This window comes from Rhizoctonia solani, chromosome 2 (genome assembly GCF_016906535.1).
Source record: "Rhizoctonia solani chromosome 2, complete sequence".
NCBI lineage: Eukaryota > Fungi > Basidiomycota > Agaricomycetes > Cantharellales > Ceratobasidiaceae > Rhizoctonia > Rhizoctonia solani.
The window spans coordinates 2,183,744-2,205,715 of NC_057371.1; the positions used below are offsets into that span (position 1 = coordinate 2,183,744).

Consider the following 21,972-nt stretch of genomic DNA (forward strand, 5'->3'; position numbering starts at 1 on the left):
ACCTTTTTGGGGAGCCAGTACTTGGTCGCGGAACTGACCAAAAAACTATGCATATAGCCCAAATTGCATACAGATGTATGCATATCAAATCCAGAAACCGCGAGTTCAACGACCGTCCTAATATAACCCTGAACCAATAAGTTTGTGTATGGCGCTGGTTGAGACCTTCTGTCAGACCACGGCCGGGCCGCCTGATGGCATCGAGTTATATAACAACGCTACGCCCAACAAACTAACAAATAATAGCCAATTAATTATCCAAGCCCGAGCCAATGTCCAGTTTTTTCGTTACACATTAAATACACATCAATTATCGTAAGACACTCGTGTATGAGGTTTCGTATTAGGCAAGACCGAATCCAATAGATACGTTCAAACGTGCAGTCCAAAGCCCAGTGCCCCTACGCTATTCAATCACTAGTATGCTAATTCAGATCTTTCAATAACTTTCATGAATACCCCCCCCCCCTGTTGTCTCCTACACTCGTGCCCCACCTCACCGCAGCCAGGGGATCTATCCCACCTAGTAACGACCCGTAGTTTCTGACCTCATCTTGCAATCCCTCATATGGCGATTGCAATTCGTCTTTGTGGAAAATAGCTTTTGGCATTCACCATGCCCACATTGTAGCACTACAAATCAAAAGCTATGAGTATTGGGGTATCTCATACAGTATAGAATAGTGCGATGTACCTTTGATACCAAACTTGAAAAGCAAGTGATCCTGATGTGCCCCAAGGGTGAGATTCTACCATCAATGTATAGAAGGGATACATACCTTCAATGCATGTGGTCGCCTCAACTCCCTCCTGCAGTCATTTAGGGGGCAAATGGTAGGCGCACGATGTTTCTTGTAGTCTTCAACCCATTGATGAATGCTCTCCTGAGTAGGCGGGTTCCCATAACTATAAAAGTGCTCTTCCATGTTTCCTTCCCCCTTTATAGTATTTTGCTCCAAACCAACATGCTCGACATGATGATGTTCGCACTCCAGATTAATCCCGCGGAAAGACCCAAGAAGGGGAGTAGTCGATAGGGCATCGCCGTAACTCGAAAAGAGTCTAATTGGCTCCCACTGGTAAGAGTTGGCTCCCCACCACTCTAGCCCTCCGCATTCAGTAGTACGTAAAACAATATTGCCGAGAGGTATCCAAGCGCCTGGCTCTGGGATGGATATGACCGGGCTCAGAGGCTCGCATGTTTCGTTGACGGGAAATATCAATCGGTGTATCTCGTTAAATCCATGTATTTGACCGTTGAAAGGGAAATCTTCAAGCGAATGAGCACATGATGGCCGGCCGAAAGCATAAATACTGGTGACTTACATTGTGTTCCGGCAATGTACATTTCTTCGTCCATGCATCCAGATGCTTGGAGAAGCTGACCTGAAGCGTACTGTGCCATGTCCGAGATGTCTTGATCTACAACTAGCTCTATCGTTACAAAGAATCACCTAGTGAGAAATAATTTGAAGCAAGTCTTAGAGCCCAATGCTGATGTCCATAATCGAATGTTCGCGAGGGGAGTGTTATACCTCAGTGTCGAGTGGCCCCTGCTAAGCAAAGACATTACATGCTCCTCTACAAAGTGACTCAAGTGCATCTTACCATCCAGACCATTTTCTCATAGGCCAGGAATGCCGAAATCCATCTTCGCCGTCATTCGCGATGCGCACTCAGCTTTAGGATATCTGGCTCCGGCCTGGTTGCACGGCACTAGGCTTTTTACGCAGTCGTCTCTTCGCATATGAGCGCTTTACTTTCTCTAGATAAAAGATTGGCTTGGGTACGCTTTGCCAATCGACCAGGAAGGCTCTGGCCAATGGTTTTTATATTCAACCTGATAATTTTCGGTCGATATCAAGTTCAGATACAATCCAGGACATAATGAGAACTCCATAAATTTATCATCATTAACTTCATAGCAGGACGTCTTACTGAGGCATCCTTTCAGCTTGTACGTATATCAAGGCCCTGCCAACGCATGGCCTTGTGCACATGCTCTCCAAGCTGCTTGGGTAAGCTAGCATCCCGTGAACTTTCTGGAGGTAAAGGCGCCTATCTTGACTCAGCAATTGAATATTTTCCCCCACACGCTCGTCCTCACAGATGTATTGGGGAGCGTGCACTATGCATCACTACCGGAGGCTTTCCCTCCGGTCGACATCTTATTCTGATTTGTCTGCATTATGCTTCGACTACATCGTTCGCTTTGTCGTGTAGATTCGCATCTATTTGCGCGTTCTCGTTGTTGCGCCTACTAGAAATATTTCAGATCCAAAAATTTCGGGCCTTGAATGGCCACCTAACGTCAACACACAAACTAAGATTGTGTTGTGGCTAGTTGATCGGTGGTTCGACCAGAAAATTAAACGAAAACTGTAGTTTAACACGAGCCGATTTAGCATTAGCCTACTGTTTGACCTAATCGAGTTGACATTTGGTGCCATACATCGGGTGGTGGTTGGTGTGAGTAGGATAGACTTGTTATCCATGAATAAGACTAGTAAAATGTACACATGATTACTAATCACGGAAAAGGCGCCGGGTCATGTAATCGGACGGGGAGGGCAAACAAGATTACTTATTGCCAAACATCCCACTGCCTGATTACGATGCTGGACAGCTCATTAACAAATAATCGAACTGAACGTTTGAAGTGTGACTTTAAGCCTCGATATCCATCAACCTTCTTGCCTTTGGCCTGTATTTTTGTTATTAGAGCCTTGTTAACTTAGGGACGTAGCTATAGGCGCTCTTTAATGTATCAGTGTCTACTTATAGCGAGCTTATGGCCTCGAAAATAAATTGGATTGAAATAACCCGCTGTTATTACGTGGGGACAAAGCTTATTGATAGCAAACACATGGATTCGTACTTGAAACTTTCCCGCGGAAGATTTTAGTTCCCAGCTTTCTTCTCCCAGAGCTCGGGCCTGTCCTTTCTTGGGCTAATGGTTTATGTGTCTGACCATATGCTTTCTCTTTTGGTCAACGGTAGTAAATCTCTTATCGCATATGTCGCAAGGATACGCTGTGCTAGGAGTTTAGATATTCTGGGGTCCCTAACTTGATATATGAACTTACGTTTGACACCAAAATGGGATTGTAGATGTCTCTGAATAATCCCATGTTATATGACCTTGCCATCATTATTCGGCAAAAGCATATACTCACAATAAGACTTGTTGGCCTCAGATCCGTTTTTTCGTGCTTTTCGACAGGGCAATGCATACAAATAACCACCATGGCAGTCGCATTCGCATCGCGGAAATTACGGACGTATCCTTCAATTTGCTGCAGCTGCTCGGTGGGTGAGCCAGGGTTTAATTCCATCTCCATCACCACACTGGCCGGACTGCCTACTGTTGGTGATGGCGGCGCAACTGGTGCTTGATGCATTTCTCCCGACTCCATAGTTGCAGAAGTACCAGTACCACCTTCCACATACCCTTGATTGTAGATAAACTCATCAAACTCTGGAAAGGGCCCACAATGATACTCTGATTCTTGTGTCATAGATGAAGTAGAGTGAAGGTCGGCTGGGTTGACCGTCGAGACTGGAATATGTTGTCCTATTGAAGAGAAGACTACAGCTCCTTTGAGAGCTGCATCCAAGTTCATTATCAAGCAACTTACAAGGATGATCAACGGGAATCGTTGCTGGATACCAACCGATATCCACTATCTCTCCTTTCGAGGTTGGCTGTGTATTATTTATAGTGGTATAAATAGTCGAACATAAGGAAAGTGCGGATTTAAAGCTTACGGGACGAGGTTGAGGTCGATTCTCCATATCACTTGATCCACTCGTTATATAACCATCGTCTGATCCCGACCCATCCGAGAGATCAATGTCAGAGCCAGACTCGCCTTGGCTATTGTCGATTGTCGTGGTGTCATTAACCTTGAGTTGATCTAGGTTGAACTTTAGTCGGATGCAACACCATCCATATGGGAATCGTTCGCTGACCTAGCTGGGTGACTAGACTTTCCATGTTGAAGATATCCCTAGCCCCTGCACGAGGACTTGCGCCGTTGAACTGTTGAGAGTAGGCACCATTGAATTGGGCACCATTCCCCTGCTGGTTGAACCCATTATTCTGAGAGGGGCCATTCGTTTGTGTCCCGTTTGTCTGCGCTCCTGGTTGGAGGCCGCTTATTTGACCAGCATCCACACTGTTTGTGTGCTGGGTTTGCTGAGATGCTTCTTTTGGTGGCGAGATAAGAGTACCAAGTGATTCATTGGGCTGAGTTCCGATGACTTTGTTCAAGGCAGGAGAGCCTTGAGTTTCGGCGTTGAGATCCGACTGATTCTTCAGGCTGAAAGTAGACATGACTTGTAAGCTCGGAGTGATGGTGGTGAAGCCTGAAGCCCAGACGGACAATATTTATATGAGAACAAGCCGCACTGAAACTATTGACAATTGCTCATTCCACTTGTTGGCTAAGAGTTTGGTGCGCTCATTCTCCCTATAGTTGACAGGTCTTGCAAATTCTTATGTCCTAATTTGGGATCATACACATGGGCTGTATGCACCATCAAGACAACATCACTGTGCACAATAAAGCTCGTGTTACTTGGGTTTTCACTTCAAAATTGAGACAGAAGTAAGCTTGATCGCTCGCATTGTTCCGATACAGCCTAGTGGGACTCTCTCAAACTCTGATTAACACGCACACGGGCGCTTATGAATCATGAACACTTACTAATTTCCAATTCTCGTAGTGACAAACCACAAACAAGGTCACACGACTCTGACGCGAGTTGGGAGCGAGCAAGTACGCGTACCTCGAGGGTCCAGGATCCACAACCCACTGGCCTCGAGGCACCAAGTATAAAACTTAACGCGGGGTCGGAAATTCCGTACCGAGTCCCTCTCCAGCACTTTACCTTTGTTACCTAAAATTTCCATAATTGAAGAAACGATAATGACCTACTCGAACACGATGGACTGGTACAAGGGCAGCGTATCTCTGCGCCTAGATACGATCGCATCAAAAGGCAAAGGCGTTCTCCCCGATACTCTATGCGCCGAGGTACTTCACCCCTTCTTGCCCCCACTTCACCCTTGATACACGTGTTTCTCACACCTGCCAATTTTGGGCGACTGGAACAGATCAACAGTGCAGCAGCGCGCACCTTTGTACACGAAACGCGCATATACCAAAAGTCCCAGTCTGCAAGCCCAGAGTTGGTATACGAAGGCTACGCAAAAGCGTTTGCACCCTTGATAGAATACATGCTCGACCCTGATGTGCGCTCCGAGCTATATGGAATTCAACTCCATGTATGCACTCAATTGGTAAGGGTACCAAGCGCAATACAACGTTAAAAAAAGTAAAATACCTCACCCTAGAGTTTGTTATCTAGTTGGTCCAACTGCGAAGAATTTTAGCCGTGCTCAAAGCACGAGGCTCCGATTCGCGTTGCATTACATACAATACGGCCGTGAACGTTTTGGTATCGGAAATCGACCGGGTTCTATAGTTGAGTTGTATTACACATATATCTTTTTTTAGGCATATGAATAGAAAATTACTTCAAACTCGTGCGGTTTGATGATCATATATTGGCTGATCCGGAATCGGGCAAAAGGCTGCGATAAGTTACCTTGACATGGGAGGGTTTCGTAACTACAAGCTCGGACAGTTCCGTAGGCACAAACCACTCGGTCTCGAAAGAGCTAACGATGAAAATAGTGTATGCACCTGATTGTTGGAACCTTTGGTCTTGAGATACGTACGCGTTTGAAGTGGACTGATCAATGTCCTATATATGGGTATTCATATATCGGTCCCGCACAAGCTTAGTATAGCCTATTACGAGTTTCTCATTGACCGGTGGTTAGGCTTCGGAAAGACGCTACGTCAGTTTAGTGATTTGCTCAAAAATAGGGGAACAAATAGGTTGTTTGTATCGGCGAAACGGACCGGTCGCGCTAACTGAATGTGTCGACTCCAGGCCAATGCTATACGAAGACTTTACCAAGGTCCCGCGTAATAACGCTTCCAAGGCGCAGCAATCACTACAAACACAAACTCGCAAAGCAAACGCAGATTCCAGAATCCATGCATATGGCGCTCAACTCCCGAACCACACCCCCAGAGTACTCGTCACAACAAGAAATCAATTGCAACATCGTAAAAAACAACATACTAGTCCAACGAAAAAAGACATCCGGTCTGGAACAAAACAACGAGCAGTGAATGATATGCCTATGCTGATAAATGTGTAATATATACGTCAAAGCCAACAGAAAGAAAAACAACAAAAAACAACAGCACGGAATCGTCTATGGACACGGGCAGCGTTACGCAGTAAGAGGCTGCAACTCTCTTTACGGGACCCCGTCCCCCCTCCCCCTAGGTACTAACAAATAGCACCCCAACTACAGCGACCCCATCCTCAAACTCGGCGCATGGGACAACCCGGGAACACCCAGCGACGCACCGCGATTCCCGTCCGAACGCATATAACCCGCATTCCCAAAATCGTTTCCGTTGCCGGCCCGGTACCAAGGGGGCGGGTGAGAATGGGAATGGAACGTAACGGGTTGGAGAGGAAGGGAGTATTGGATCTCGAGTGCCTCCAGTTCGGATTTCAAGTTCTGTCGTTGGTTATAGTGAGTACAAGTGCACATTGGGAAAGGAAATGGGAAGTGGCGTACCTTCATAAATGCGTTTCGCCTGTTCCAGCGTCCTCCCCAGTCTTGCCAGTTGCTACGATCTATATAGAGCAACCACGTCAACCAACCTGTTCGCTCGAGTCGTAAAAAAAGTCAAGCACTCACGTTCCATAGCTACAATCAGATGAATCGCATTCTGGTACTCCATCTTGTCAATGTTGATCTCACATCCTCCGCCCCATTCACGCGAATTTGCAGCGACGTATTGTTTGAGCCGTTGCCTGAGCTTTTCAAGGACTTCGAGCGGGGTATCGTACGATACTTGCAGGTCGGTCGTTTCCCACATTGATCCGGAGCGACGAACGTTATGGATGAGCTTGACAGATGCCAACAGTGAGTTGGGGGCAATAATCTCTTGACCGTCGACCCTGCGGAAAGTGGTCGCAAAAAGACCAAACTCTTTTACAAACAGTGCCTACACTCTGTCTTAGTATCCTTTTGCTTTATTTATTGTGCGTGCAAGAGACCCACCTGATCGTCAATCATGACCAAATCACCCACGTCGTACACATGCGTGCTAAAGATGAAAATCAGACTCTCGAACAGAGTCTTGGCCGAGTTTCCGAAAATAAAACTGAACCCGAGGATGATGGTCGCGATCGGAACAAGCGAAGCGAGCGTGTTGGAGCGATTGAAGATGAGAAGGCAGATAAAGAGGATGACGATCAGAGCGAGTACGATTAGGACACCATCTAGTTTGCCCACGGCACTGGAGAGAATCAATTCAGAACCGTGTATATGTAAGAGAAGAGTTGGCAGGAACTCACGCGCTCATGTCCTTCAGGCTGGCAGTCAACGCCTTGCGTTCCCGATAGATCCGCTGCACGGCCTCACGCATTTCCTTCTTTGAGATATCCCCGTTTCCATCCTTGTCAAACAGGCTAAACGCCGTTCGGGCATCTTCCTCAGTCTTGAAAAACGGATAAAAGTCTGTGCAGGGGGTGGGGGTTACGTTAGTTCCAAGTCCTCGGACAAGGATTCAACCTCGAACCAACCTTCGACCGTAAGTTCCTTGCGCTCAGGATCGACGCTCCCTAGATTCTCAAACAAGTCCCGAGCCAGACGCCTAGCAGAATGCAACGACCCAATCTCCCCGCGCTTGTTAAACTTGCTATCCTTGAGTGCAACAGCCGCGACCGCGTCTCCCAACACACTCGCCACGGCCTTTTTGCGCTTCTTCTTGGCCTTGGCCTTTTCGCTGACGGGAGTCTTGTGAGCTTGGTTCGGATCCGGCGTGCCGGGCCGAGAGATGGGTGAGTTGGTGCCGGTACCTGTGCCGGTGCCAAGCAGCTCGACGCTGGCATTACGAGAATGCACGCCGGCTTTGTGTTTTTTCTTAAAGGCCTTGATTTTACTGCCTGTTGCGTTGCTGAGTCTGTCGAGAGCTTTAAGCGCGAGGTGGTTCTCGGCTAGACGGTCCTGTATAGAACAAGATCAGATGCGTTATTTCAGGGTGTGTGCAACACTTACAGCAAGAGCCTCTTCGTGGAACCTGATTGCAACTGTGTACATGTATTTGATCAGATGGGGTTTTTGATACGCCAAAGATGAACATACCAAATTGGAGGAAGAGCTTCTCGACAAGCAAGATGATACCAGCAGAGAACAAGGCCTGCATGACGCGGTTGACGTAGACCCAATAGCTGCCGGGAGGCTTGACGATTGCGCGAATAACGCTAAGAGCGATCCAGGACCAGGAGATATCGAGTGCGAGTTTAAGCCAAAAGGATACGGCCATGAAGAGCTGGGAAATGAATGAGCATGGAGAAATGTTGAAAACGGATGGGTCCAAACCTCGGTTTTGGTTTTCAAGTGCTCTGGAGGCTTGCCCACGAATGCAATCAGGCGGAGAAGAAGACCGGGGAGAACGTCGATTACAAGGCTGGTAACGGAGCCAGCAGCCCAAGTGATCGAGAGCCAGAGAGACCAAGTAAAGGTATGCCATCGCGCAGGAGAGTCTCTGAACTGAAAATGAACGACTAGGAGCGGTGCGATCAGAATGCCTCCGCCAATCAGCGCAATGATTGTTGTCCTGAGAGATAAAAAAAAAAAATGCAATTCAGCCTCGAAAAATCAATTTTAAAGGGCTGAAAAAACAGACCTAATTGGCCTGGCCAGCTTCAAAAAGGCGAGCCAAAGTCTCCTGCCGCGCTTTGCCTTTTTGGCGTGGTGAACAGACTGGTCGTCGGCATCGGCAGCATCCCAGTCAAACTCGTCGCTTGAGTTTGTGGCAGTGGAGTCTGAATCGTATTTTGTGTGGTGATTGACAGACGATGGCTGAGAGACATTGGCCAATGCAATGCCGTGGAGGTCTTCGCGCTCCTTAGCAGCCATGGTCGTAGCGGTGGAACAAGTTTGCAAGTTTGTCGTTGCTCACCCCATTTTCTCAAATAGGCGAGCCGAAGTGATGTCATTCGTCACGGACCCTGTCCTTCATTCAAACGCGACCCTGACCCCGGTTCTCGCTCCACTCCACGTCCTTTTCTGGTCATTATTTTGCCCGTAAAAGTACACCCATAAATCCATTTTAGTCCATATCCACACGATGCTGGGTAAATCACAGTCATACGCGTTCTCTATACGTTTGCCTTGCGTTTGCCCAGTCATTCCTTCTGCACGATGACAGTGAGTGGATCGATAGAGCACTAAACCCCACAAACACTTGGGCTTCGCGAAGGCTTCTACCATATATATTCCTCGGCATCTCTGGAATAACACTATACCCGAAAACGGGACAAGTCCCCCCTGAGACAGGTCCCCGTCCTCGTTCCAAACATCCATTTTTCTAGCTGATCGGCGTCGACAACGATGCCGCCTTTCTCTCGACTCGGCACACGCTACCATTTATCTATTGTATTTACATTTCGTTATTACTGTTACTATTACAACCGTGCCTAGCCTAGGCCCCTTGACAAATCCAACCCCACACTCTCTAAGCGCCGTCATGCCTCGCACACAACCACCATGATACCCATCGTCCAACTCGACCCAGACAACCCATTCCCACTCCTAATCACAACCACCATCTCCAAGAACTCACAGCTGCCCCATGTCGAGAATTTCCGAATCGAAGAAATGAACTGGTCCAATCCGGTCGGGGCGAGTTTACGAGATGCACAGCAGGTTGAACTGGATGCGCGCTATGAGCAAGGCAAACTCGGTCAGTCCTTCATTCACATTGAACGAATGAATAACTTATTATTATTATTATGTATTGATTTCTGAACTGGGGTACAGGGAAAGAACCTGGAATCAAACCTTCCTCGGACAACATCGCCCTTTTCGTCATTTCGTATCCCGTCTCGATTCTCGATTCCAACTCTCCCGATCCATCCGAATCGATCCCGATAGCTTGCGGCGCGCTGAGAAAACTTGATGAGGATTACATGGAGGTACGTCACCCCCTTCTGCCCCCTTTTCTTATTCTATTTTACTCTTGTTTTGTGGTATTGACGCTTGTTCTCACGGTCCGTTCAGTTAAAACGAATGTACGCGATCCCTTCCGTTCGAGGTTCAGGCGCGGCTCTATCCGTCCTAACAGCGCTCGAACGCTATGCTCGGAAAATAAAAGGGTTAAAGGGGATAAGACTCGAAGCGGGGGAGTTGCACGTTGAAGCTATAAAGTACGTACTACCCCCACCTCGACAAACTGAGATTGACTGTGGCGGAATGTATTTAGGTTTTATACTAGGAACGGGTACAAGGAGATTGAACGTTTTGGGAATTATAAAGATGTTCCTTGGTCTCGGTGTTTTGAAAAGAAATTTGAGTGAGGGAGATCTCCGAGGATGGGTTAGTTGGAGTGTATGCGTGAGGGCTAGAGGCAGAGTAAATATTCTGCATTGTGGATTTAGATTGGCAGACAACAGCATGAATACTGATTCTCAGATACCTGCATGGTTTCGTAGAGTCCGTGTGGTTTCGGAGGATGTATATGTGTGTATGATCTTGATACCAAAGACACTTTTGCGTACCGCAGCCACCCCTGCATTATGGGGCGCAATTCTAAATATGAGCAGTTGTCAAATACGTCTTGTTTAACCGATCTACAAGATAAATGGGTCGTTATAGCCCAGCAAACAGAACCCTCAAACTCAATAGTAAAGGGCCTTGGCTGATAGACAGATGCCGAGACTCGTGCCCGAAGGTGCCTTGCTTACATGCGTGTAATTCACACTGTCTTAAAACGTATTTTTCAGGGAGTACCTTCCCGATCGGGGTATTATAATCACACACAAAAACGGTAGCAGCACCAGGGAGATTATTCTCTTTTTGTTTATGGGAATAGCCAGCCGAGTTAGCGGGTCCCACAAAACTTCATTTGATTACACAACTTAAGCCACTGGTAAATTCTATGTACTACCACACGGACTCACACCAAGGGTATGGATATAGCTCGGCTTCTTATTATTAAAGTAACACAAGATATTCAACAACACCATGTTCCAGCTAACATCCAAAAATTACTTTGCAACAGAACACTAGAGTGCACAGTTCAATCCACTCAATCTCACGTACTATAGGTTAAAGTTACCCGGACTTACCATACGAATGGTACTCTTATTTCTTGACTACCGAAGTAGCGACCGGTCCCCTTGGGCTATCGGTCACTTCAAATAATACATCATCGCCTTCGCGTAGGGCGCCCCTTCCCGGACCCCTATCGGCCACACTTGTGTGGCGAACAAACACATCCGGCCCACCGTCGTTCGGGGTGATAAACCCGCGTCCTTGGGCTAAGAGAGAAAGAGAGAGAGGAAGAGAGGAAGAGGGGAAGAGAAGGGGGGCGGGGAAGAGAAAGAGAGGGAAAGAGACAGAAAGAGAGAGCGTGTGCGTGAGGTAACGAATCTTGTTATAGTGAACTGGCTTACCCTCATTGAACCATTTAACAGAACCAGCTTTGGGGGGCATTGCAAGAGTAGTAAGGATACTGAACTGAGAGACAATAAACTTGAGTTTATATGCAACGATGGTCATATCAAGCGCCATTGTTTGAATGGTGTAGGCGGTTAAAACCACAAAATGGGTTTCCGCCGGTACCGAGTTCATTCCTAGTCTTAGCCCAGAGAACCAGGCCGTACAAGGACTAGCGTTACACTACTAGAGGGTATTGGCATCAGCGATCGATAGGCTCTCCTTACTAACCCCCTCGAGTGCTTTGCATTACACGATTGCCCTGTGGATATTCATATTCCGTAACTAACCTTTTATAATTGGGGATGTGCTTGTTTGGAGCAAACTATGTGCCGGAGCTATTCTTAGGTAGATCTAATAAAGGTATCGTCCGAGGTGAGATTTTAATCGAGTTTTTGTTAAAAAGAAAAAGAAAAAAAAGAAAAAGAAAAAGGAGATGCTTTCCTCTCTCGGTTTGAATTCTTCTTGGGTAAAGGAGCGAGCACTTACTTGCTACATTTTGCCTAGTTAGCATTGTCACTCCGGAATCGCATAGGAGTTGATATCTTCTACCGCCGGCCCCAGTTTGATCAGGCTAAGTCTTTGGACTGGGTACAAAGTTTAAAGCCCCAAAATCCAATTCGATTGATTTGTTATCAGGTTCGAAGTACCTCTATTGGTTGTCGATCACGAGAGGATGATGGATTTGCCCCAACCTTACCTCAAGACTGAGTATGGCGCCGGTGTGTAAAGCGAATACCCTCAGATCAGATCGATTTATTACAATTGAATTACGCTGATTGATCATGGATCGAGCGGCGGATGGTTGTCGATGACAGCGCCGAGACCTGATGAAGTACGGCGATCAAGTTGAACCCCCAAAAGTACGGAAAATCCGCATGAAGTCCAGATTTTGCCAACACTCCACATATAACGCACGATTTTTTACACCCAGAAAATCCACACTTTTGGGGCCCACCGTGGATGGCGCACTGTCACAATAGGCCGTTGAGTTTAGGATCAGCCACGATTCCTCGCAGATCGCTCAAACCAGCAGCTACTGGTACATGTCAGAATTGATGTTGCGGGCCTCCTGGGTTTATGCAGGGATTCGACGGCCTTTTGCGCCCCATGTCTTGTTCACGTGCTTGCCTGTCATATTAGCCTTGGCAACATTATGCATTTTGTGATTCTACCTGATCGAAATTGGGTCGAGTTTGATGTCTGAATAGGTGGGCCTCGTATTGTACATATTTACTCACTGTTGATGGGAATCAGTTTTGATTGGCATTCGGGCGCGTTTTCCAACGATCCAATAGCTATTGTTGTGGACAAATTTCTAGAGAGAATCCAGGATTGAGGCTAGAGATCTTCAACGCTCCCAGAGCTGAGCCAAACTCAAAGTGGCACAGTGCTCCAAGCTTAATTTGGTCGTGTATGTCATGATCGGGCATTATCAAGGATTAGCAAACCAAGTCCCCAAGGATAAAAATAGCAGTACAGATAGCGGAGCGAGTGGTGTGGACTCATGGATGGAGCTGCAACGCAATACAGTCGACGCCCTCTCCATGCTCGTTGATGGGCTCCAATTCAAATGCACGTTTCTAGGAAAAGAAGGGGGTGTTTTTTGCTTAATCAGTAGATTAATAATCAGCTGCTTTCTTGTTTCTGAGGGGCTGCACACGAGCAAACGGTACAAAGAGATGCATTGCTTAAGACACATAATCTATATGCGTATTAATTGCAAGGAGGGACTAAAGGAGCGACATTGTTACGAGATCAGACACAAAAGTTTGCAAACCAAATTATTCGACTAAAGCCTAGCCTGAGCAAACATATCGCGAAGTTCACGCTCGGGGTCCTCCGGGGGCAAAATCTGCTGCTGGAATGTGAGGCGCTGGCGCTTGGGGCTCTCTTCGGACATGATTGGGCTTTTACGGAAGTTGATTAACACCCAATGCATTGATGTCGACTGGATTGCGAAGCATATACTCACTAGTGATATCTAAAAAAAGACGCAAAAAAGAGAGAAAATTACAGAGACAAAGCAATTGTGGTGGCAAGATTGAGACATGTATTCACAAGAGCTCTGCTTAAATACAGGAAAGTGTAATTTTTTTCGCTGAACCCAGAGGCTGTCGGTTGTTGTGCCTAATGGGGATAGTGGCTGTGGCACAAAAACAGTTAGAAAGCAAAGTCATGAAATTGCGAACCCGTTTGTCAGCTAGAAACCGAAACACGAGCATCCGGAGGGAGAGCATGGAGAGGGCGTCGACTGTAAGTTGATAGTCTTGCCTTGATAACTATACTCAACTCCAAGAGAAGTAGCAAAAATAGAGGGAGCATGAATCTGCCTAATCTACCGCACCAATTAAAGATTCTCAGTAAGTCCTGTAGTTATAGATGGGGGCACTGGCGTTGTTGGCCCGATTCGGTTGACATATATGTGAGTTGATTTTCCTTATGGAGCTAAAGAAGCTAGGAGAGTGCACGTGATTCTATATAAGGTACAGTACTGATGGGACATTTCATACGACGCTTTTATCGAACTTGAGGGGTTTGCGACCACACGTGTAAACAGAGGCAGAAGCGGCTCTATAATCATTTGAAGTACTACATGCATACAGCCCAGAAGTACATAACGATAGATAGTTATAAATTAGCCAAGCCAAAAAGTATATTAAAGACATGGAAAGGGGAGAATAGAAGATGATAAGTGCGATCTACAAGTTAAATGTAGACCTGACCTGTTGAATAATCATCTCGTCAGTAATATACTCTTCAGTCTGAACATCGCAATCAACATCCACCAGCTCTTGCGCGGAGGGTAGTTGTTCCCTTCATGCCCTTGGTAGTAGTCTATGATACGTAGCTTGACATTGAGAATGATTTTGACCGCTTGATTTTATCTTGTACAGGCACGGCAACAGAAAGCGGTCGGGGACGCCTTGGGGTTCGAGATTTTTTCGAGTTAGGGGCCAGAGGCATTGATAACAGTGGTGGTTCAAGCCATGGGCGCCGGTCTTACTCAGCCGTGGCTGTACGTATTTGCAAGCATTTTCTGTTATATTTCACGTAAGCAGAACCCCACTTCTATCGAGTAGGAGGGGTACAGAATCGAGGGGTCCCACTGTACTGACCATGCTCCGAGGATTTTGTGAGATTAAGGTTACGTTGTATTTCGCTATAATATCGTAAACCCTCTAGTCCGAATGTAATGCTAGTTGGGATACTTTTTCCATAGGCCCATCGCTTCCATTTACAACCTCGGCCGCATACTCGTCGGCCTTCTTTTCGGTTAAATTCTTTCAGTAGAGCGACGTCGCGAAGAAAACTCTATTCCTTGATTGACCACCTCGGAGATTCTCCAGCATCTCACGCTGCGACCGGACGTCATTTAGATCCGTAAAACGTTTCTTGGGTAAAATTCGCGCCGAGGCTTGGCTTCAAGAAGATACTTTGTCCATCTTGTACTGCCCGTTATGTGGATTGGTCGCACATGCGCTTAAGATTAGCTCACCCGTTATATTCGATGGTCGCTCTGGATCCGTGGACTGGTATACCTTGTGACTTTAGATTCTCGGCCATCGCTGGTTGTATCGTTCAGACTGGGAGTTAACTCGGGGAATGTTCTGATTCACCCGACGACCAGCATCCAAGCGTTACGCTCTAATGCCTCATGCGCCCTTTCTCTAACTTCTATCGGTAACTTGGCACCTCGCAGCATCCCTCGTGATACAAGTTAATGCGTATAATGAGCCCGAAGCTGGCCTTAAAAGGAGGAAGTTCAAGGAGCAACAAAAAATCAACTCACAACATGCTCTTCAAAACTCTCGTTACCGCGTTTTTGGCTGCCTCTGGTGTCCACGCTCACGCTACGTTCCAGCAATTTTGGGTTAACGGGGTTGACCAAGGCGACAAGTGCGTGCGCAAGCCGGCCAGCAATTCGCCCGTGACAAGCGTAACAAGCAATGTATGCGTACCGATATCAACCTGTTCCCGCAAAACGCTTACCTTCTTTTACCAATAGGATATCGTATGCAACGCTGGCGCAGCTTCCACCAGCGGCATCTGCTCCGTTGCTGCCGGCACGACGGTCAGCGTCGAAATGCACCAACAGCCTGGCGATCGCAGCTGCTCTAATGAGGCCATTGGAGGCAATCACGACGGACCTACCATCATCTATATGTAGGTCTCCTTGTCATGCAGGCGGAAAACCTACTGACTCTTGGATTAGGGCCAAGGTCGATAACGCAGCCAGCGCTTCTGGTTCCTCGGCCAATTGGTTCAAGGTTGCCCAGACTGGTTTGGTATCTAAAGACTATTGGGGCACCGATGTCATGAATGCTGCGTGCGGAAAAGTAACATTCAAAATTCCTTCAAACATTGCTCCCGGTGTGTCTATTCGTTTCATTTTCTTCCATCGCTTGAATGCTAATCTCGGCTCACAGGTCAATATCTGTTGCGCGCTGAAGTCATCGCATTGCACGTTGCTAGCTCCGTTGGTGGAGCTCAATTCTATATGTCTTGCTACCAGCTCCAGGTTACGGGCGGGGGCAGCGCCAGCCCAGCGACTGTGAAATTCCCGGGCGCGTACAAAGCCACGTAGGTGCTCTTATTGCAGCTTGCTTTTCAATCGTAACTTAGGTTTTTCTCAAGCGACCCCGGTATCCTCTTCAACTTGTACGGCAGCTACACTACCTACACCGTACCCGGACCTTCCGTGTACTCTGGGTAAAAATTTATATACCTTGGCTACAATACCAGTATCGTTGTACTGTATCCACTCGTTGGTCAATGCAGAATATTTTTGAACCATATAATGGCATCATCATGGTTGGAATTAGCTACAATAACGAAATACCCAACATATATTCATGCCATCAGATTCGAATTAATCAGAAGAGCTCCCCAGTACTATTAATGAGACGAGCATAATGCAACGGCGAGTCATATTCCAAATCCATAATCTACAAGTCTATGAAGTCAGTCGAAGCACGTATATAATGAGTCAACGCTATCAATTGTTGTCTCGCCATACTCAATGACTCTGCCTCAAATTTCTATTGATGTTTGAGAGGTATTACAATTCCAGTAGCGAGCGATCGAGCTTGTGAACCAAGAGTTTGCGCATTTATAATTACCTGTTCAATGACGAGTGTTTTCTGGCCTAAGTTTGATATCAGGATCGAGAAAGGAGATATATTAGTAATTGCGAAATGAGCGTCTAGAGTAGCAAACGAGTCTTGAGATTTGAGATTTGAGATTTGAGATTTGAGATTTGAGATTTGAGATTTGAGAAACCTCCGAACCAAATGGGAATGCACTCTTTAAGTCTCTCATATTTAGGTTACCCCCGCTTTGAGTCGGCTTGTTAAAAGGCGCATATAATTGGATTACTCTCTAATTACAACTTTCATTTCGCCTCGGGCCATTCTTATCAAACGAGGGGGCATCTTCAAGCTTTACTCATATCTGAATACAAGAGCTCATACTCATAGCTTCCTGATGCTCGGCAATTATCATTTAAATTTGGTCGGAGTCTTAGGGAAGTAGCGACTCGTCGTTCTGTTAGACTAACCGTGCTTGGGGGACTTTGCCATCCCCGCGTCCAGGAATAGCTTGATTACAAATAAATTTACCAAGGCCGTGCCCTAGCGGATGGATATTTCATTTGATTATTTGATACACCCGGTACATACCAAGCACCGTATTCTGAAATATTGCTCGAACATGTGGCGTTCGTGGTTGGCCTTGGAGATCCGAATAAACTGATTGGAAATAATTCTAAATCAAGCTCTACAGATATTCTGCTCTTACATACGTTCCTTGTAGAATAGCGCAATGTTACCTACTACAACAAGTTCTCAGTTCTTCCAACCTGCCACGTAGATTTTTTGACTCGCCTTGACCTATTAGCTCTACGTTTGATATTAGCTAAACATACTCGACGAAGGGTTCGCTGAATCCGAGATCAGCTGTTATATCTCTTAATAACGACGTGCCTGAGGAACACAGATAAAAAGCAACAGCAGTCACCTCAGTACCTTCTGAGCCTCCTTTTTGAACCTGAGTTCCTATTGGTGTCCCCAGGAAATCTAGATCTATGCGGCCATGTCTAAACAACTAATTACGTCCGACTTGTCACTACTATCAACCTCAAGTTCATCATCATTCCCATTTTCGAAATTACCTGAAGAAATCCAGCTGGATATATTTATGGAATTTTTGTTCGATTTAACCATTTTAGAGACACCAAACTCGCCATCGATGGAGGAGGACGTCCAAATGATCCATCGACGCTTATGCACTCTCACTAGCGTTTGTTCCTCTTGGAGACACTTTATGCTGGCTAGAGGGGCACCTTGGTCAGTCATACTAGGGGTCACAAACCAGTTTAAATCATCCCAAAATTATCAATTCTTGGAGCTTAGCTTACAAAGAGCTAAAGAGTGTAGATTATACCTACCCATCACCGTGCTACCCGGCGCAGTTTGCAATTCAAACAAGGAGCTTAGGATGCTCTCCGAGTACGGGCATCGCCGCAGAGCCATCAATATCAAGATTGGCGACCCGTCTATGATCAAGAATACTATGGATGTTCTTCTGCAACAGGATATACTGGAGACACTCCCTGAGCTATCTATCCAAGTTCGGGACGAGTCTCTTTTTGATCCTGACCGATCCGATCATTCTGAATACATCACTTCCTCCAGCTCTTCTTTTAAAAAATCTTCCACAGGCCTTCTAGGTAGACTCTCGGCTTTCCGCATTAGTGGAGTCAATATTCATTGGGAAACGACGGCACTATCCCCTTGATTAGTCGAGCTTCACATTCAGAATGTAACGCTCGGGTATGACAAGGCAATCATTTCGCTCTTAAATGCACTATCCTTTGCTCCCAAATTGCGTAACCTCAGGCTCATCTCGATAGCTACTTTACATAACCCCAATATTGGATGCGATACAAGTACTATCTCGCGCGTAACACTCCCCAAGCTCCAATCGCTCACACTTCACGACCTGTACTCAAACACGCTAGAGCCCCTACTTGAGACCATTGGCCTACCTACATATAGTGTGACACTCTTGCTCTCATCCAAGTGCTTTAGGTCGCACAGGCTGTCGCACAGGCTGTCGCACGGGGAACCCGGGAACGAGGAGCCGTGGGGCGTTTATTCCGTCGGGTCTCCCGAACGACTATGCCGCCTCGTAAAGAGCACGCCGGTCGAGACCTTGATGCTCGACGGCATCTGGTGGATGAAAAACAACGCATTTCGTAGTCTTTTAGAATCAACTCCGGCCCTAAAGACCTTGAAAATCGATTACGGCACGATTACCCAAGACACATGCCTCACACTCGCGATCGAACGAAACGAGCCTGAGGGCGCCGTACCGTTCCCATCGCTCGAGAATATTCACATCACAAGGTGTGTGTTCCATGCTGGACCCAAAGTCGAGGAAGCGTTCAAGAGCATGGCGCGTAGCCACCGGCTACAACGGGTTGTGCTGGGCGGAACTGTGCGGAATGTGAATCCAGATGGGACGTCTATTTCCAAGGGGCTCGAAACGTTTGGTTTGGTGGGGTGGCTCGAGACCCGTGTGCCAACGATCCGTCTCGTTGATCAGTCATATCGCTCACCAGAGTTTTATCAAAATGTGTGGCGGCTGTGGTAACCTTGGTGTGTCCTGAAACGAGGCTGATTGACGGTGTTTGGTTCTTGCGTTATATTTCGTATTATATATTTCGTCGTGTAACCCAGTTCTTGTGTATCTATAAACTTTACACACATGCATATAGATGGGGCCGAAAACCATTGGAATGCCTTGGCGACTGTCATTAACACCGTGTCGACAGCTTGAATGAGTGTCAATTCAAGAGAGGATAACAGGATTCGAGGTCCAGCGCCCGACAGTTTCCTGTTTTCATGGGGTACAAATCCGAAAACCGACCCTGCATCTCAGTTTATTCGTCCTATACCATCCAAGTATTGTTCCAAGGAACGAGATGTAATAACTTGAACAAGACCCATGAACAGGAACGGAGGACGATCCCAACCCTAATAAGGCTGAATATATGCACACAGTTTCAAATGCTCGGGAACATCCGGATCATAATAACATTTGAATAAAAGCAACGTTCTAGATACCGTACATTATCCATCACCAAATCGTTTCATCGGTGAATCAATATCACAACAAGAGAGAGAAAACATGGAAGCATCGAATATAACAATTGCAAGACCCAGATCAAAAAAGTGCAGGCATGGGGGACCTGAACACATGTATGCGTACAGGAAGAATATAAGAAACAGAAAAAAAGCGATAGAGTAAAGTGTCTTTAGTCCAGATCATTTCACTGAAAGCTGGACGCGCTACCAGGGCTCATCCCATGACTCTTCTGTTATGCTGCGCCATGCGAGGTAGAGCATCCCTACTGCTGCCGTCTGAATAGATTTAAGTTGAGTAATGATGTCATGTAAGCGGCTGCTGACGTAAACCTACCTCGAGAATCGTGGCTGCGAATGAGGCGTCGAGCTTCGCGGAAGTTCCTCGGCAAACAATCTTTGATAACAGGAAGTAGCCCAATTGGGAGAGAACGAAGAAGAAGGCAGCTGCAGCGTAGTAGACTGTGTGGATACGATCAGCATGGCTCAAAGGCTAACTTTGTAAATCCACTCACAGAAAGGACGCATTTCTCTGAGAACACCAAGCACCACATATGTCATGATGAGGAAATAGAAGAACGTTGCACTAGAATAGATAAATTGTGATTGAGTGAGCCACCATTATCACATGTCGACATGGGTACGTACGCAGCCGGCCAGACGCTTGTCAACACAAACAAAGGAATATTCGTCAAGTTTTCAATGGGCTCGCCCGATGCTCCCCCAGTTCCGAGCCGGAACGCGTCCGTGAACGTGAACGCAGTGTCGAGAGAAATGTATGTTGTGCCGGCAAAAAAGAATAGCGAAAACGCATAAAACGGCTGTCAAGAAGGATCAGCATTTGAAATTAAAGATTCAGGCCCGGCTAATGTTGGAAGGAAGCGGGAAGAATTGCGAGCATCACGCGGGCGCAACCGGCAATTTTCAATTGGGGAGGAATGGAGAGGGACGTACCACCAAGCTGGCCATTGTGCCGTCCTCGACGACTTGTGTTGCGACGATAGCATTGCCGAGTAGCATCCAAAATGTGGTTGCGATTAAACCCTGGTGATGGCAGGTTAGCAAATATATTGGCATCGAGTATGTAAATCAGAGCGGATGTGTCAATGTAAGCAGCGACCGAGGGCGGGAGGTGCCAGGGGGGTTAGGCAGGGCTTGCTGCGTGGGTTTGGCGGTAGTGGATAATGGAGCGAACACTCACCATGTGAACAGCTGTGAGAATTGATAGTTGAACCGTCGCTTGTTTCAGTAATGCACCCGTATCGAGTAGTTGGAACGGCAATGTTAAAAGGTAGAGGATGAGGAAGGCTCGCAACTCGACACGGCCTGTAAAAATAATGCGTCAATTGACATGTTTACTTCAACATATTACCAACGAATAGCCACCCAAAGCTTGTATCGGCAATGGTGCAAACACATGTATGTTGACAAAGGTGGGAGACTCACCGACAGCTGCCTTGCGTCTGGAGCACCTGGCAATGAGGAATATCACAAATATCATACTGACTCCACAAGCGATGACATTGGCGATGTTGCCGAGTCCGACCCCACCGCCGCCGTTCTGGCCGGCACCCGAGCCAGCCGTAGCCTGTGGGATTGCGCACTGGGGATTGACTCCAACACCGGATACATCCTGGTTGAAGCCGTATTGATCCAAGATCTCACGATGGTCAGTGAATAACTGCCAAGCACCAATATAAATATCAATTATCGAGTAATCCAAGCGAACGTATGACGAACTTGTCTGGTGAAGAGGTTGCAGATGGGATAGGAGGGAACGCTCCGGCACAGAGGCCTGAAAGCTCCGAATGGGGGGAGGCTCATTGAGATTTACTCGTAAGAAAGCACCGGGCTGGGTGCACAGACTTGAGAGGCTCTGTGCGGTCGTGGGGGTCGTGAGCAGGGAGGTGGTGGACGAAGGGAAGAAAGCTCGTCTAATTGAGCTTTGGCCCAATCAGCGCTCGAACCACGAGGCCCTGATGCGAACGGCTGTGCCAAGCCCAGCCCTATAAAGATATCTGTGCAACTGGTTTTCGCCTGCAGTTGCAATAAGAGTAATGAAAGTGGTCAACTCGATAATGTGGTTGGCTGTGAGAGATAATTGACTTCCAGAGTCAGTGACGGGCTCGAACAAATTCTCCAATTTCCGTCTCCACTGACACTGGGCAACCAATCAGCCGATCTCCACGTGCTTGCTATCTAAACTCGTGTAAACAAACACGT

At 46.9% G+C, this 21,972-nt stretch overlaps 6 protein-coding genes across 6 annotated transcripts; 3 read left to right on the forward strand and 3 right to left on the reverse strand.

Annotated features, from left to right (window-relative positions):
- Positions 1-523: 523 nt before the first annotated feature.
- Positions 524-9,022, reverse strand: RhiXN_05307 (transporter, small conductance mechanosensitive ion channel (MscS) family protein; the record flags this gene model as incomplete). Its single annotated transcript, XM_043325123.1, has 19 exons — positions 524-633; positions 695-725; positions 780-1,270; positions 1,327-1,434; positions 3,087-3,117; positions 3,177-3,589; positions 3,639-3,705; positions 3,769-3,917; positions 3,973-4,368; positions 6,454-6,610; positions 6,671-6,729; positions 6,794-7,103; positions 7,160-7,397; positions 7,456-7,618; positions 7,684-8,107; positions 8,159-8,190; positions 8,246-8,432; positions 8,483-8,720; positions 8,790-9,022. The coding sequence occupies 19 exons, from the start codon at positions 9,020-9,022 to the stop codon at positions 524-526; spliced, it is 3,837 nt and encodes a 1,278-aa protein (XP_043177542.1).
- A 630-nt stretch (positions 9,023-9,652) lies between these two features.
- RhiXN_05308 (GNAT family acetyltransferase) lies at positions 9,653-10,461 on the forward strand (the record flags this gene model as incomplete). Its single annotated transcript, XM_043325124.1, has 4 exons — positions 9,653-9,848; positions 9,926-10,080; positions 10,166-10,311; positions 10,380-10,461. 4 exons carry the CDS (start codon positions 9,653-9,655, stop codon positions 10,459-10,461), a joined length of 579 nt encoding a protein of 192 aa, XP_043177543.1.
- Positions 10,462-11,248: 787 nt separating this feature from the next.
- Positions 11,249-11,737, reverse strand: RhiXN_05309 (cold-shock DNA-binding domain protein; the record flags this gene model as incomplete). Its single annotated transcript, XM_043325125.1, has 2 exons — positions 11,249-11,424; positions 11,560-11,737. The coding sequence occupies 2 exons, from the start codon at positions 11,735-11,737 to the stop codon at positions 11,249-11,251; spliced, it is 354 nt and encodes a 117-aa protein (XP_043177544.1).
- A 3,661-nt stretch (positions 11,738-15,398) lies between these two features.
- Positions 15,399-16,319, forward strand: RhiXN_05310 (glycoside hydrolase family 61 protein; the record flags this gene model as incomplete). Its single annotated transcript, XM_043325126.1, has 5 exons — positions 15,399-15,554; positions 15,612-15,769; positions 15,819-15,976; positions 16,033-16,186; positions 16,241-16,319. 5 exons carry the CDS (start codon positions 15,399-15,401, stop codon positions 16,317-16,319), a joined length of 705 nt encoding a protein of 234 aa, XP_043177545.1.
- A 1,781-nt stretch (positions 16,320-18,100) lies between these two features.
- On the forward strand, positions 18,101-19,258 carry RhiXN_05311 (uncharacterized protein; the record flags this gene model as incomplete). Its single annotated transcript, XM_043325127.1, has 2 exons — positions 18,101-18,332; positions 18,405-19,258. 2 exons carry the CDS (start codon positions 18,101-18,103, stop codon positions 19,256-19,258), a joined length of 1,086 nt encoding a protein of 361 aa, XP_043177546.1.
- A 698-nt stretch (positions 19,259-19,956) lies between these two features.
- On the reverse strand, positions 19,957-21,573 carry RhiXN_05312 (Chitin synthase III catalytic subunit; the record flags this gene model as incomplete). The annotated part of the gene is made up of 8 exons (XM_043325128.1): positions 19,957-20,028; positions 20,087-20,211; positions 20,265-20,335; positions 20,398-20,570; positions 20,704-20,793; positions 20,951-21,075; positions 21,196-21,430; positions 21,490-21,573. 8 exons carry the CDS (start codon positions 21,571-21,573, stop codon positions 19,957-19,959), a joined length of 975 nt encoding a protein of 324 aa, XP_043177547.1.
- Positions 21,574-21,972: the final 399 nt, after the last annotated feature.